Genomic DNA, 12,384 nt, shown 5'->3' on the forward strand with positions numbered 1-12,384 from the left:
AGAAGAGAGGGGGTAGGGGGATGGGTGAGACTGGTGGTGAGTATTAAGGAGGCCACAGTTTGCATGGAATGCTGGGTATTATATGCAAACAATAAATCATGGAATACTACATCAAAAACTAATGATGTACTGTATGGTGACTAACATAACACAATTAAAAAAAAAAAAAAAAGAAAGTATGAAAACGTCCACTCCATTACTGAGTCCTGGGTTAAGAACCTTAACCTCACAAACTAAGATGACAAAAGAACAAAAGACATAAGAGAGGAGTGTCTGGGTGGCTCAGTCAGTTAAATGTCTGACTTTGACTCAGGTCATGATCCTGGCCGGGGAGGGGGGCGGGTCGTGAGGGTGGGGTGGGGTGTCCCTGCTCAGTGGGGAGCCTGCTTCTCCCTCTCCCTTTGCCCCTTCCCCAGCTCATGCTCTTTGTCAAATAAATAAACAAAATCTTAAAAAAAAATTTAAAGAGATATAAGAGCAAAATCAGCAGACTATCGCATCATGGACGCCAAGAGACGAGCATGGTGGAGAGATCAAGCACTACTTAAAAAGTCAAGATGGTCGGGCGCCTGGGTGGCTCAGTGGGTTAAGCCGCTGCCTTCGGCTCAGGTCATGATCTCAGAGTCCTGGGATCGAGCCCCGCATCGGGCTCTCTGCTCTCTAGGGGAGCCTGCTTCCTCCTCTCTCTCTGCCTGCCTCTCTGCCTGCTTGTGATCTCTCTGTCAAATAAATAAAATCTTAAAAAAAAAAATAAATAAAAAAAAATAAAAAGTCAAGATGGAATCAACACATGTCTACTGACTTTGGTGAGCGGTAGGAACAGAAGCCAAGTTATAATATGTTAAGAAATGAATGCAAAGTGGGGCGCCTGGGTGGCTCAGTCGGTTAAAGCCTCACCTTCGGCTCGGGTCATGATTCCAGGGTCCTGGGATCGAGCCCCACATCGGGCTCTCTGCTCGGCAGGGAGCCTGCTTCCTCCTCTCTCTCTCTCTCTCTCTCTCTCTCTCTCTCTCTGCCTGCCTCTCTGCCTGCTTGTGATCTCTGTCAAATTAATGGAATCTTTAAAAAAAAAAAAAAGAAAGAAATGAATGCAAAGTAAAACTAACACAAGTAAAGGCAGGTCTGTGTGCAAAGCAAGCAAGAGAGGAGTGGCTTGAAGGATGCTGTTGGGGAAACTGAAGACACCTCCCATGTAAATGCCAACAGGAAAGACCCAGAAGGGAGGGAGAGACTGTAGATACAGAAGAGAAAGGATAATAATAATAGTAATGTAAAGTCCTTGAGAAGGCAGAGGATGTGGGACTCAAGGTACAAATGGGTGAGTTACTTTTTTTTTAAGAGAGTGTGAGAGAGTGTGGGGGGTGGGGAGGGGCAGAGTGAGAGGGAAAGAATCTTCAGCAGGCTCCACACTCAGCACAGAGCTTGACATGGGACTTGATCTCATGCCCCTGAGATCATGAGCTGAGCTGAAATCAAGAGTCGGGTGCTTAACTGACAGAGTCACGCAGATGCCCCTCATGAGTGATTAGTTTTAAGAACCAGATTCTTGGGGCGCCTGGGTGGCTCAGTGGGTTAAGCCTCTGCCTTCAGCTCGGGTCATGGTCTCAGGGTCCTGGGATCGAGCCCCACATCGGGCTCTCTGCTCAGCAGAGAGCCTGCTTCCCTTCCTCTCTCTCTCTGCCTGCCTCTCTGCCTACTTGTGATCTCTGTCAAATAACTAAATAAAATCTTAAAAAAAAAAAAAAAAAGAACCAGATTCTTACTCTGTTACCTTAGGAGGAAGGAGGAAGGATCTGACCCAGGGAGAGACAGGCTTGTATATTCTGTTTGTGAAATAGAAGAAGAGCTCATCCACCAAAGAGGGAAGAAGAGAAGGGGGAAATTTGAAAAGTGTAGAGGTTTGACTTAGCCAGTGAGAAGAGGAGGGGTAGGATTCTGGCTGGGAATATACCTGTTGTGAGGTGTATGACAACAATCAGGTGAAAGAAAGCAAGAAAGCAGACCATGATGCTGTTTGGATAACATGTAAAAGGATGTTTTTGGTTTGAGCAAGAGAAGCGGCTGCTGGAAAAATGGTGGGGCAATGGGCCAAATATCCAGAGAGAATAGTGAGCAGGTTGAAAAGAAAGGAGATGGCCAACCGATTTAAGCTGCTCTTCCAATAGGTCACTCCAGGGGCACAACAGTTTCAAAACACAATAAAGGATATAAGTGTACAAGCAGATGGCTGGTGTGAAGGGGGGAAACAGATGATTGTACCTGTGAAGGTCAAGGAGCCATTATCCAGAACACCATAAAACTTATGCAAGATAGTAGGAGCTCTGAGAGCGGAAAGGGAGACCCTGAGCCTGGTGCTAAAGTCTCCAATGATGAATGACCAGGTGGCCAGAAGATAATGACATAAAGAAAAAGACTCTTTGATTCCAGGCAGATAAAAGCTTAATCATAAATCATATGATTTATGAATCATAACTATCATGAATCAAAACTATCATGAACTATCATGAATCAAAACTATCATGAATCATAAACTATCATAAATGATTCAAGTTGTTAAAGGCTCTAGCTCTGGAGGGGTACTTGGGTGGCTCCGTGGGTTAAGCAACTGCCTTCAGCTCAGGTCATGATCTCAGGGTCCTCAGATCCTGCGTCGGGCTCCCTGCTCAGTCGGGATTCAGCTTCTCCCTCTCCCTCTGCCCCTCCCACTGCTTGTCCATGCATGTGTGCTCTCTGTCTCAAATAAACAAATAAAATCTTTTTAAAAAACCCCTCTAGCTCTGGATTAAGCAGATTGTGGCAAATTCTGGACCTGCCCTCTTACTAGCTACGTAAATCTGTGACTGTGAGTGGATTGCTTAACTTGTCTGAGTCTGTTTCATCATCTAGTGTAAGGTCAATGCAACCTCGTAGGTTATCGGGTCACTGTGCTTAACAAGTCCGTGGCACAGAGGAAGCACTAGATAGGTAATAGATCTTAACTATTTAAAAAAATTAGTTTTTCAATAAGATACATGAAGTAGAACGTTCAGAGTCGAAACCGCCGCACCTTTCTGGCAAGAGCGTGTAATCTTTCAGGAGTGCTATGTGTAGGAACCACAGCCCCACTGGTATTTTTCCTGTCCTGATTTCCATCTGTTCCGTTTCCTTACTTGCCTTGATTTTATTCTACTTTTATGTTTCTTGTTCTGTTGAAACAAGGCCCAGTATTTTTAAAAAATGCTTGTAGAAAAACTTGAATATCACCTACCTCTTTTTGATCACTTTCTCAAGACTGCCAAAAAGTCTCAGAGTAGAAGTTAATACTGTAAGCTAAAGACTTGCAGTTTCGAAAGACCTGTATTCAAGGCTGGCCCTTGGAGGGCATCTAGAACTTGGATTTGGGGTTGGGGTTAACTGATAAAAGTGGCCAAATTATTTGGCATAGGTGTTCTATGCTGAATACCTGCCTTTCTTCTATGAGTCTGGAATTCTGGTATATGCCAAGCCTACATGATCAGCCCCTAGTACAAATTTTGAGTGCTGAGTTTCTAATGAGCTAGTCTGATAGCATTTCACAGTTGTCCCAATTTAAGTGTGACTCCACTGGGCAAAGACTCAGGGGAGCTTATGCCTTGTTTCTCCTGGACTTCTGCCTCGCTCTTTTCTTTTCCCCTTTTGATTTTGCTTTGTATCCTTTTGCTGTAATAAATCTTAGCCATGAGTATTACAAGTAGGACAATATGCTGAGTCCTGAGTGTCTCTCTTCTGAGTGAAATCATCAAACCTGGGGTCTCGGGGGGGCCCTGACACATGAGTTTTTGTCTTAGCTGATAACATCAGCACTATACTGTGAAAAGTTCTGAATGTGTCCTCGTGTCTTTAAGTTTTACATACAAGTTCAGTTCAGTTTTCTGTGTCAGCTCCTCAGGAAAAAGACATGAGGAAAAGCCACATAAATAACACAACTCTTCCTCAAAAGGCTTGCAGTATATTCCTTGTATGCTATCCTGAGCAATGTGATTGAGAACATGAAATTCACAGGTCTGAATCCTGGCCCTGTTGTGTACCGAGTGGGCAAGCTAGTATGTCTGGACTCAGTTTCTTCACCTGTAAGATTAGAATAATAGTAGTATGTATCTCAAAGGGAGTTGTAATAGTTAAATGAGTTTTATGTACTTAGGACAACACATGGCATATAGTATTGTATGTGCTGTTATTCCCTCACACTTAAACTCCAGATTTTTACTCTTCGGTGGCTTAAATTGTATTGATAGTATTACCTCTCTATATTAGATTAGATTTTCTTTTTTTAAAAGATTTTTTTTTTTATTTGACACAGAGAGAGACAGTGAGAGAGGGAACACAAGCAGGGGGAGTGGGAGAGGGAGAAGCAGGCTCCTCATTGAGCAGGGAGCCCAATGCGGGGCTGGATCCCAGACCCTGGGATCATGACCTGAGCTGAAGGCAGAGGCTTAATGACTGTGCCACTCAGGTGTCCCTAGATCTGTTAGATTTTCTAAAATGAGACTTTTTTTTAAAAGATTTTATTTATTTGAAAGACAGAGATCACAAGTAGGCAGAGAGACAGGCAGAGAGAAAGGAAGGGAAGCAGGCTCCCAGCCAAGCAGAGACCCCGATGCAGGGCTCGATCCCAGGGCCCTGGGATCATGCCCTGAGCCGAAGGCAGAGGCTTTAACCTACTGAGCCACCCAGGTGCCCCAAAAATGAGACTTTTTTTTTTTTTAATTTAAGCTACAAATAATAAAAACTAAACCACAAAAGACAAACATTTTGGTCTCAAAATGACAAAACTGAAATTAAATCTTGGGAATAGACCAAATATATATATATATATATATATATATATATATATATATATATATATATATTAACATAAAAGATTCTTTTAATAAATAAGAATGAAGTATGAAACAAAAACTGCCCCTTGGTCACCTGAGTAGTCTTTTTTTTTTTTTTTTAAGATTTATTTATTTTAGAGAAAAAGAGAGGGCAAGCATGAGCAGGGGAGGAGCAGAGGGAGAGGGAGAAAGAGAATCCCAAGCAGACTCCAAGCTGAGCATGGACCCCAACATGGGGTTCAATCCCAAGGCCCTGAGATCATGAACCTGAGCTGAAATAAAGAATCATACACTTAACCTACTGAACCACTTGGGCACGCCCCCACCCCCCATCGGTGTCTTTTTGAGAATGACCCAAACATATAGTTTCATTCCCAAAATATTCCAAAGAAAGGAGAGATAGGACAAAAGGTGAAACTATAGCCAGAGCAACTTTATGGCAAGAAGATGACCATGTAAGATTTTATAGTAAATTTGCTAATATCTGCTTTATAAGACAGCCTACCCCTCCCCCACCAACAACTTTTAAAAAACATCTGATGTGTTATGACTGAATTATAAAGTATGCACTCACTGCCAGACTTCGTTTGTTCAGTAGTGTTACAGGTTCTTGGGAAAGAATAAAAGAAGGACCCAGGTAGAGAGAGACCATCATCCAACCACAGCTTTAAATCCCTGTCTTATTCCAAATCTGACACAAGAAAAATTTCTAAGCAATGACCATGCAACCAGAAAATGAGATGAAGAATTTTATAAAGGTTTTCAGATTAGAGATTATTAGTTATTCAGCACAGAGAAATGATGATAGGTACTAGGTTCATAGTCATAAATAATGCATTGCTAACTTCTATTTCTTGGGTGCCTGAGACTTTGACCTCAAACCTGCCAGAATTTGAGAGCCACTGATGACAAGGAAACTTGTATCCTGTTAGAACCACACTCTACCTAGTGGCTGAGACCAATCACAGGAAAAGTGCTTGCATAGATAACAGACCACAAGCCACATAAAAAAATTAGCAGAATACTGAAATGTAGGCCAAGAAGAGAGGCTGTTGAGGCTCAATCATAATACGCCATGATTGGCATTCCACTGAAAACAAGCTAACTTAAACCTATTCATTTCACCTCTTCATTAAGATATGCTCCAAGACAATTATTATACCAGATGAAATATCTCTTTTCTAGGGAAGAAGTCAAATTTCCCAAGCAATCTGATCACTAAGTAAATTCAGACTCACCATTGCAAACGTACTGACAGTTGGTTTCTTTTCTTTCTTCTCTTTTTTACTGAAAAATAGTAATAGGATTACACAAAACTTAAAATTACATAGATTTTTAAATGACCAAATGAACATAGATCCTATATTTAATAACAAATAAGACAAAGAAACACATCTATATTATTCCATAAAAACATATGTTAATAGTATGATCCCATTTATGAAGTTTAAAAATATTTACATGTATTTTAGAAATCTGTATATGTGATTATCACTGGGTATTGAGATTTCTATCAAAATATTTTCTTCTTTGCACCTTTGGTATTTCCTAATTTTCTATGATGAATCCACAGACATACAACTTTTGCAATTATTAAAAATAATACTAGGATGCTTGGGAGGCTTGGATGGTTAAACATTTGATTTTGGCTCAGGTTATAATCCTGGGGTCCTGGAATCAAGCCCTGTGTTGGGCTGCCTGCTCAACGGGGAGTGTGCCTCTCCCTCTCCCTCACCCTCCTGCTTGTGCTCTTTCTCTCAAACGAATAAAACCTTTAAAAATAATAAGAACATAAGAGAACTTACTGTTTTCATTCTACAGTCTCCAATGTACAATGGTCTGACTTTTGGATGCTGAGAAAGGGTTATGCATCTACTTCCGGTAAGGAAGCTGGATGTTTTTCCTGGGCTAGCAATATGCAGTACAGCACTCTCTCGATGCTGGGCAGAAGCAGTGACTGACAGCTCCCCGTCAGCCATGAGATCAAAATCGTAAACAACCCATACACTTAAAATCATTCTGTACCCATACAACCATGCTGTTTTTCAGTACAGTATTCAGTAAATTACATGAGATATTCAACACTTTGTTACAAAACGGGCTTTTCGTTAGATGATTTTGCCCAACTATAGGCTAATGTAAGTGTTCTGAGCACATGTAGGGTAGGCTAGGCTAAACTATGATGTTCAATAGGTTAGGTGTATGAAAGGCATTTTCAACTTACGATATTTTTAACTAACAAAATGGGGCTGGTGGAAATACCTAAGTTAAGGAAGACCTGTAATTAGAAAATCACTCATATTCTCCGGAGTTAATTCTCTTAATCATCATCTAAGCAATGCTAGCAGTAGATATTCTATCTACATACTACCTACATATTATCCTCAGTCTTTCTACAAATGGAGAGTGGTGGCAATCAGAAGCTGGGCATAAACTAACCTAAGAAGAAAGGTAATTAAATCATTCTCTATCAATCTAATTCTGAAAGGAAATCTGGAGCCCTAAATGTACCATTAAGGCAATAAATTCAATCTAGAAAAGCTATGATCAAAAAAGATGGTCTGTAAACTGTCAGAAAGCTGTCCTCAGGAATAAGAAGGCTGATTATTACTTTGAGCCCAGATTCAAATGACTCTAGCTATAAGCTGTTTTCCACTCTGTGTAACAGCCACCTAGAACATGAAAGCCAACTGACCGAAGGCAGCCTCTGCCTCTTTATTTTCATATGTGCAAACTAAAGACTACTCCAGAGAAGAATTACATGATTTTTATACAGATTTTCAAGTTCAAAAGTAAATTCGTCTTTCTTTGTTCTTTACGCTAAGCGAGGTCAAAGAATTGAAGAGACTTCTAAAGGAAAAAAAAATCCACAGCTTACTCCATATTTGGCTTTAAAGTGATGTTAGACGGACATGAAAACACACAAAATACACAAACATAACTCTTCAGAATTGGTCCCACCCTATTCCCAATAAAGCATGGTTTCAGTATCTCTGGAACCAGGATGAGAGGAAAAAAGCAGTCACACATAATTGAATTTTAGCTCCAAGCCTTTTATTTATTTTTTCATTCTCTAAAACTGCTCCTACTCTGGAAATTTTATAATATTTCAAATACTGGCTAAGTAAACACTTCCCATACACATTCTCATTTAATCTTATCTCAATCTCTGTGAGGCAGGCACATTTTTGTCCTTCTGTCAGAGCTGAGAAAACTGCAGGTGAAGAGAGTTCAGGAACTTGCCCAAGGTCACACAGCTGGAAAAAAGCCAAGTTTAAATGGAAAAGCCTGTCCCCTAAACACTAAGCTACTATTCAGGGCAACCTCAGACTTCTAGGATACTGCATCATATAGAAATACATTTCCACATTGATATCTCATCCCTACTAGATCATTAATTTATCCTCATCAGCTTGAAACACAGGACTTATAAAAAGCAAGTCTCTTATCAGACCTTTAGAAATACATAGATTCCAAATGATACTATCACCCAACCAATATACATATTAGCAAATCCACATGCTTCTTTTTAATTCCAAATTAGAACATATAGTTTAAAAAAAAAAAACTCACAGAACAAGAGATAAGATTTGTGGTTATCAGAGGCTGACAGGGCGTGGAGACGAGAAGAATTTGATCCAAAGTTACAAAGATAAGGCTGTCCCAGTGATGTAAAGTACATCAGGATGAGTATAGTCAACAGTGCCATATGATACATAGGAAAGTTGTTATGAGTAGATCCTAAGAGTTCTAATCACAAGCAGAAAAAAGTCTTTTTCGCTTTTTCTTTTTATTGTATGTGTATGAGATGCTAGATGTTAACTAAACATAGTGTGATAATCATTTCACAATATACATAAGTCACACCATAAAGCTGTATACCTTAAATTTACATAGTGCTGTATGTCAATTATATCTCAATAAGACTAGGGAAAAATATATGGTTATACCGAGAATAATTAAAATCAGTGATGATGAACACAGCTTAGTAAGAATTTCTCACCTAAAAAACCCACAATTTTGGGGCGCCTGGGTGGCTCAGTGGGTTAAAGCCTCTGCCTTCGGCTCAGGTCATGATCCCAGGGTCCTGGGATCGAGCCCTGCATCAGGCTCTCTGCTCAGCAGGGAGCCTGCTTCTCCCCTCTCTTTCTACCTGCCTCTCTGCCTGCTTGTCATCTCTGTCTGTCAAATAAATAAATAAAATCTTCAAAAAAAAAAAACCCACAATTTTGTGTTTAAAAGAAGTCTAGGGGCGCCTGGGTGGCTCAGTGGGTTAAAGCCTCTGCCTTCAGCTCAGGTCATGATCCCAGGGTTCTGGGATCGAGCCCCGCATCGGGCTCTCTGCTCCGCAGGGAGCCTGCTTCCTCCTCTCTCTCTCTGCCTGCCTCTCTGCCTACTTGTGATCTCTGTCTGTCAAATAAATAAATAAAATATTTAAAAAAAAAAAAAAAAAAAAAAAGAAGTCTATAGGCATGGTAAGAAGCAATAATAAAATGAAGGTATGAGCAGGCTCCAACACATGTCTTTACCATCTCCTTCCACATAACCTCAGTACTTCTTACTCCAATATCCCTAAGTGGTTGAGTATTTTTTAAAAAATATTTGTTTGACAGAGAAAGACACAGCAAGAGAGGTAACACAAGTAGGGGCAGAGGGAGAGGGAGAAGCTGGCTCCCTGCTGAGCAGGGAAGCCCAGTGTGAAGCCCAATCCCAGGACCCTGGAATCATGACCTGAGCCAAAGGCAGATACTTAAGGACTGAGCCACCCAGGCGCACCCCCTAAGTGGTTGTATATTAAGGACATAGTTCTTTAAGGTATCAAACAAAACAAACAACCTAAAAACAAAAAAAGCAGTATCTTCCTTCCACTATGCAGAGGTTTTTTCTTTTTGTGTATATGAATATTTTCATTAGGAAAACTTTCAAATAGAAAAATTGAAGAAAAAAAAAAAAACACTGATAATGACTACCCACACAAAATTCACCTAGACTCAACAATTGTTCACATTTTGACCATATGTTCTTTATCTGTGTAAGTAAGTACACATTATCATCATTAATATTTTGCTGAGCCATTTGAAAGTAACTTGCAAACATCGTGGCACTTCACATTTTCCTACCATTTTCACATTTCAGAAAATAGCAATTTTTATATCAACTAATATCCAATCTACTGTCAAATTTCCTAAGAATGTTTTCTATAGGTTTTTCCTTTTCTGATTTTGAACTTAGATATAATCGAGGTTCACATATGATATTGGATGGTTTTGTCTCTTTATCTCTTTTCTATCTTTTTTTAAAAGATTTTATTTATTTGACAGAGATCACAAGTAGGCAGAGAGGCAGGCACAGAAAGGGGGAAGCAGGCTCCCCACTGAGCAGAGAGCCTGATGTGGGGCTCCATCCCAAGACCCTGGGATCATGACCCGAGCCGAAGGCAGAGGCTTTAACCCACTGAGCCACCCAGGCGCCCCAGTCTCTTTTTTTAAATCTAGAAGTCCTTCTGCTGCCTCCAACCACATTGACTTTTTATAGTAATAAGATGTCTTGTAGATTGACCCGCATCTGGATAGGTCAGTGTCAAACTGAGTCCAAATTGGGATGTGTGTAAGTATAAAATGCACAGCTGATTTGAGAACTTGGTATGAAAAAGAGAATGTAAACTGTATTATTAATAATTCTGATTACATATAGAAATATTTTAGATATTCCAGCTTCTTTAGAACATACTTTCAAAATTAATTTCACTTGTTTCTTTTTTAGTTTTTTAATGTTACTACTAGCAAATTAACAATTACAAATGGGGCTCACATTATATTTCTATTGGACAGCATCAGTCTAGAAGCTTGACAGGGTTCAGACCAAAATGTTTTTGCAAACATACTTCCTAGGTGGTGTCCTGTCACTAACACAGGACTCCACTATGAGTGATACTAGATCTGATCACTAGGTTAAGATCGCTAACTGCAAAAATCTCTCCACTGAAAATCCTCACTTTCTTTTTGCCTAGCAAACAGTTGGGATAATTCTTAGATACAACTTTTCTCCAAATGGTTTGAGATCCATAACAACACTTGCCTGAGTCAGTGATAACAATGCAAGTTCCAATAAGTTAGCTGGCATTTTTCTGCAAAAAATATTCCTTTATTCTCACTACCTTTTCCCACCTTTTTTGTTTTCCTCTTCATTTCAGAATTTTATTAAAGATTCATGGACTATACTGTATACAGTATTTCACAATCAAGTACAGTGAAACCAGCTCTTGTGTTCTTTTTGAACAACAAGATAGTCCAGGTTCATTTTTGTATGTGCCCCCCCCCAATCCCAACATACATGGTTGTAATTAGCCATTTCTCCAGGGAGTACAGCTTCCATTTAGTGAGGAATGGTATTCAGAAACCAAGATCTGGCAATAAGTGTACTCACTGCTACTGTCCCCTTCAGTGGATAGAAAGTGAACTATTTTAAAAAACTCGTGACTTCATACTGAAGTACAGTTCAAATTTAATATTGTTGTTAAAACCTTCTTTGCTGTCCCTACTTATATTTTTCTTTTACATTGAAAAGCTTGGTTCCTAATAATAATATACTAACTTCTTTTAGTTTTTTTAATTATTACAATTTACAACTAAGAATGAACCTATGGAGCAAAGTTTAAAATTTCCTGTATGGACACTGTGATCAAAATTTACTTAACATTTCCCTATGTGGTTCCATTACCAATGATTACACACGAGGCTAGTAGCTTCCTTGGTCCTGCAGTCTTCTCTTTTCAGAATTTATTCTACAAGTGTCAGATATGCATTTCCTTTAAAATAACAACAACATCAACAAAACCCACGTTTAACACCTACATGTGGTTTTGGCTTTCTGTCCCATCTGCCATGCCACAAACATGCAATGTTTCTGTGACCAGAAAGTTTATGTTTTACCGGAAGCAATAGACTGGACCACGGAGCAGAGCACAAGCAGCACATGTCCGGGGACGTGGGCGAGCAACAGCGCTCATAAAGCAGAAAGTTCATGAACCACAGAAAAGGATGTGAGAGCAGTGGCGTGTCAAGGGCAGGAAGGCTGAGAAAGAAACTCCCCAAGGCCGTGGGAATGCGTAAACGCTGTCCTCCACTCAGCCAGTGAACTTCTGCAGAAAAACCATTTACGTTTAAGATTAAAAATACCATCTTCTTTTATTTCAGAGCTGGAGACTAGAAATCCATCTCCCAAATTTCTCAAGCCACGCACAGTATGAAAGTGAAACAACTGGCTACCTTTTTTTGCCCATTTTCAAGAAGTTCTTCTCTGCTCTTCCATTACGGCCACCTTCAGGATCCATTGTGACCTGAGGAGAAACCACAGGCCATGGGTCAGATGGGGAACCCGCAGGAGGCGGAGGTGACAATAGTCTACGCCAGCAGCTGGAGGGCTTCGGCGCATCCTGGACTTTGGCTGACGCCTCCGGGGCTCTCGGTCCAGGCTCCTCTCGGGGCGGTGATGTTGTCCCGCGCACCTACCGCTGGCTGGGAAACCCGCTCTCCCGACCGCGCCC

The 12,384-nt window shown here is 40.4% G+C and overlaps 1 protein-coding gene across 1 annotated transcript in view; it reads right to left on the reverse strand.

The window, feature by feature from the left end:
* LOC111147199 (multidrug resistance protein 1-like) overlaps positions 1 to 12,171 on the reverse strand; it is a gene marked incomplete at its 3' end in the record, with an annotated part of 34,768 nt that extends 22,597 nt beyond the window's left edge. Inside the window, exons 1-2 of the mRNA XM_022503093.1 lie at positions 12,107 to 12,171; positions 6,077 to 6,125 (exon numbers count right to left, since the gene is read on the reverse strand). Coding sequence (XP_022358801.1) covers positions 6,077 to 6,125; positions 12,107 to 12,171 — 114 coding nt within the window. The remainder of the gene's footprint in view (positions 1 to 6,076; positions 6,126 to 12,106) is intronic.
* Positions 12,172 to 12,384: the final 213 nt, after the last annotated feature.

The sequence above is a fragment of the Enhydra lutris genome, unplaced genomic scaffold, assembly GCF_002288905.1.
Source record: "Enhydra lutris kenyoni isolate GAN:26980312 unplaced genomic scaffold, ASM228890v2 scaffoldscaffold16, whole genome shotgun sequence".
Lineage (NCBI taxonomy): Eukaryota > Metazoa > Chordata > Mammalia > Carnivora > Mustelidae > Enhydra > Enhydra lutris.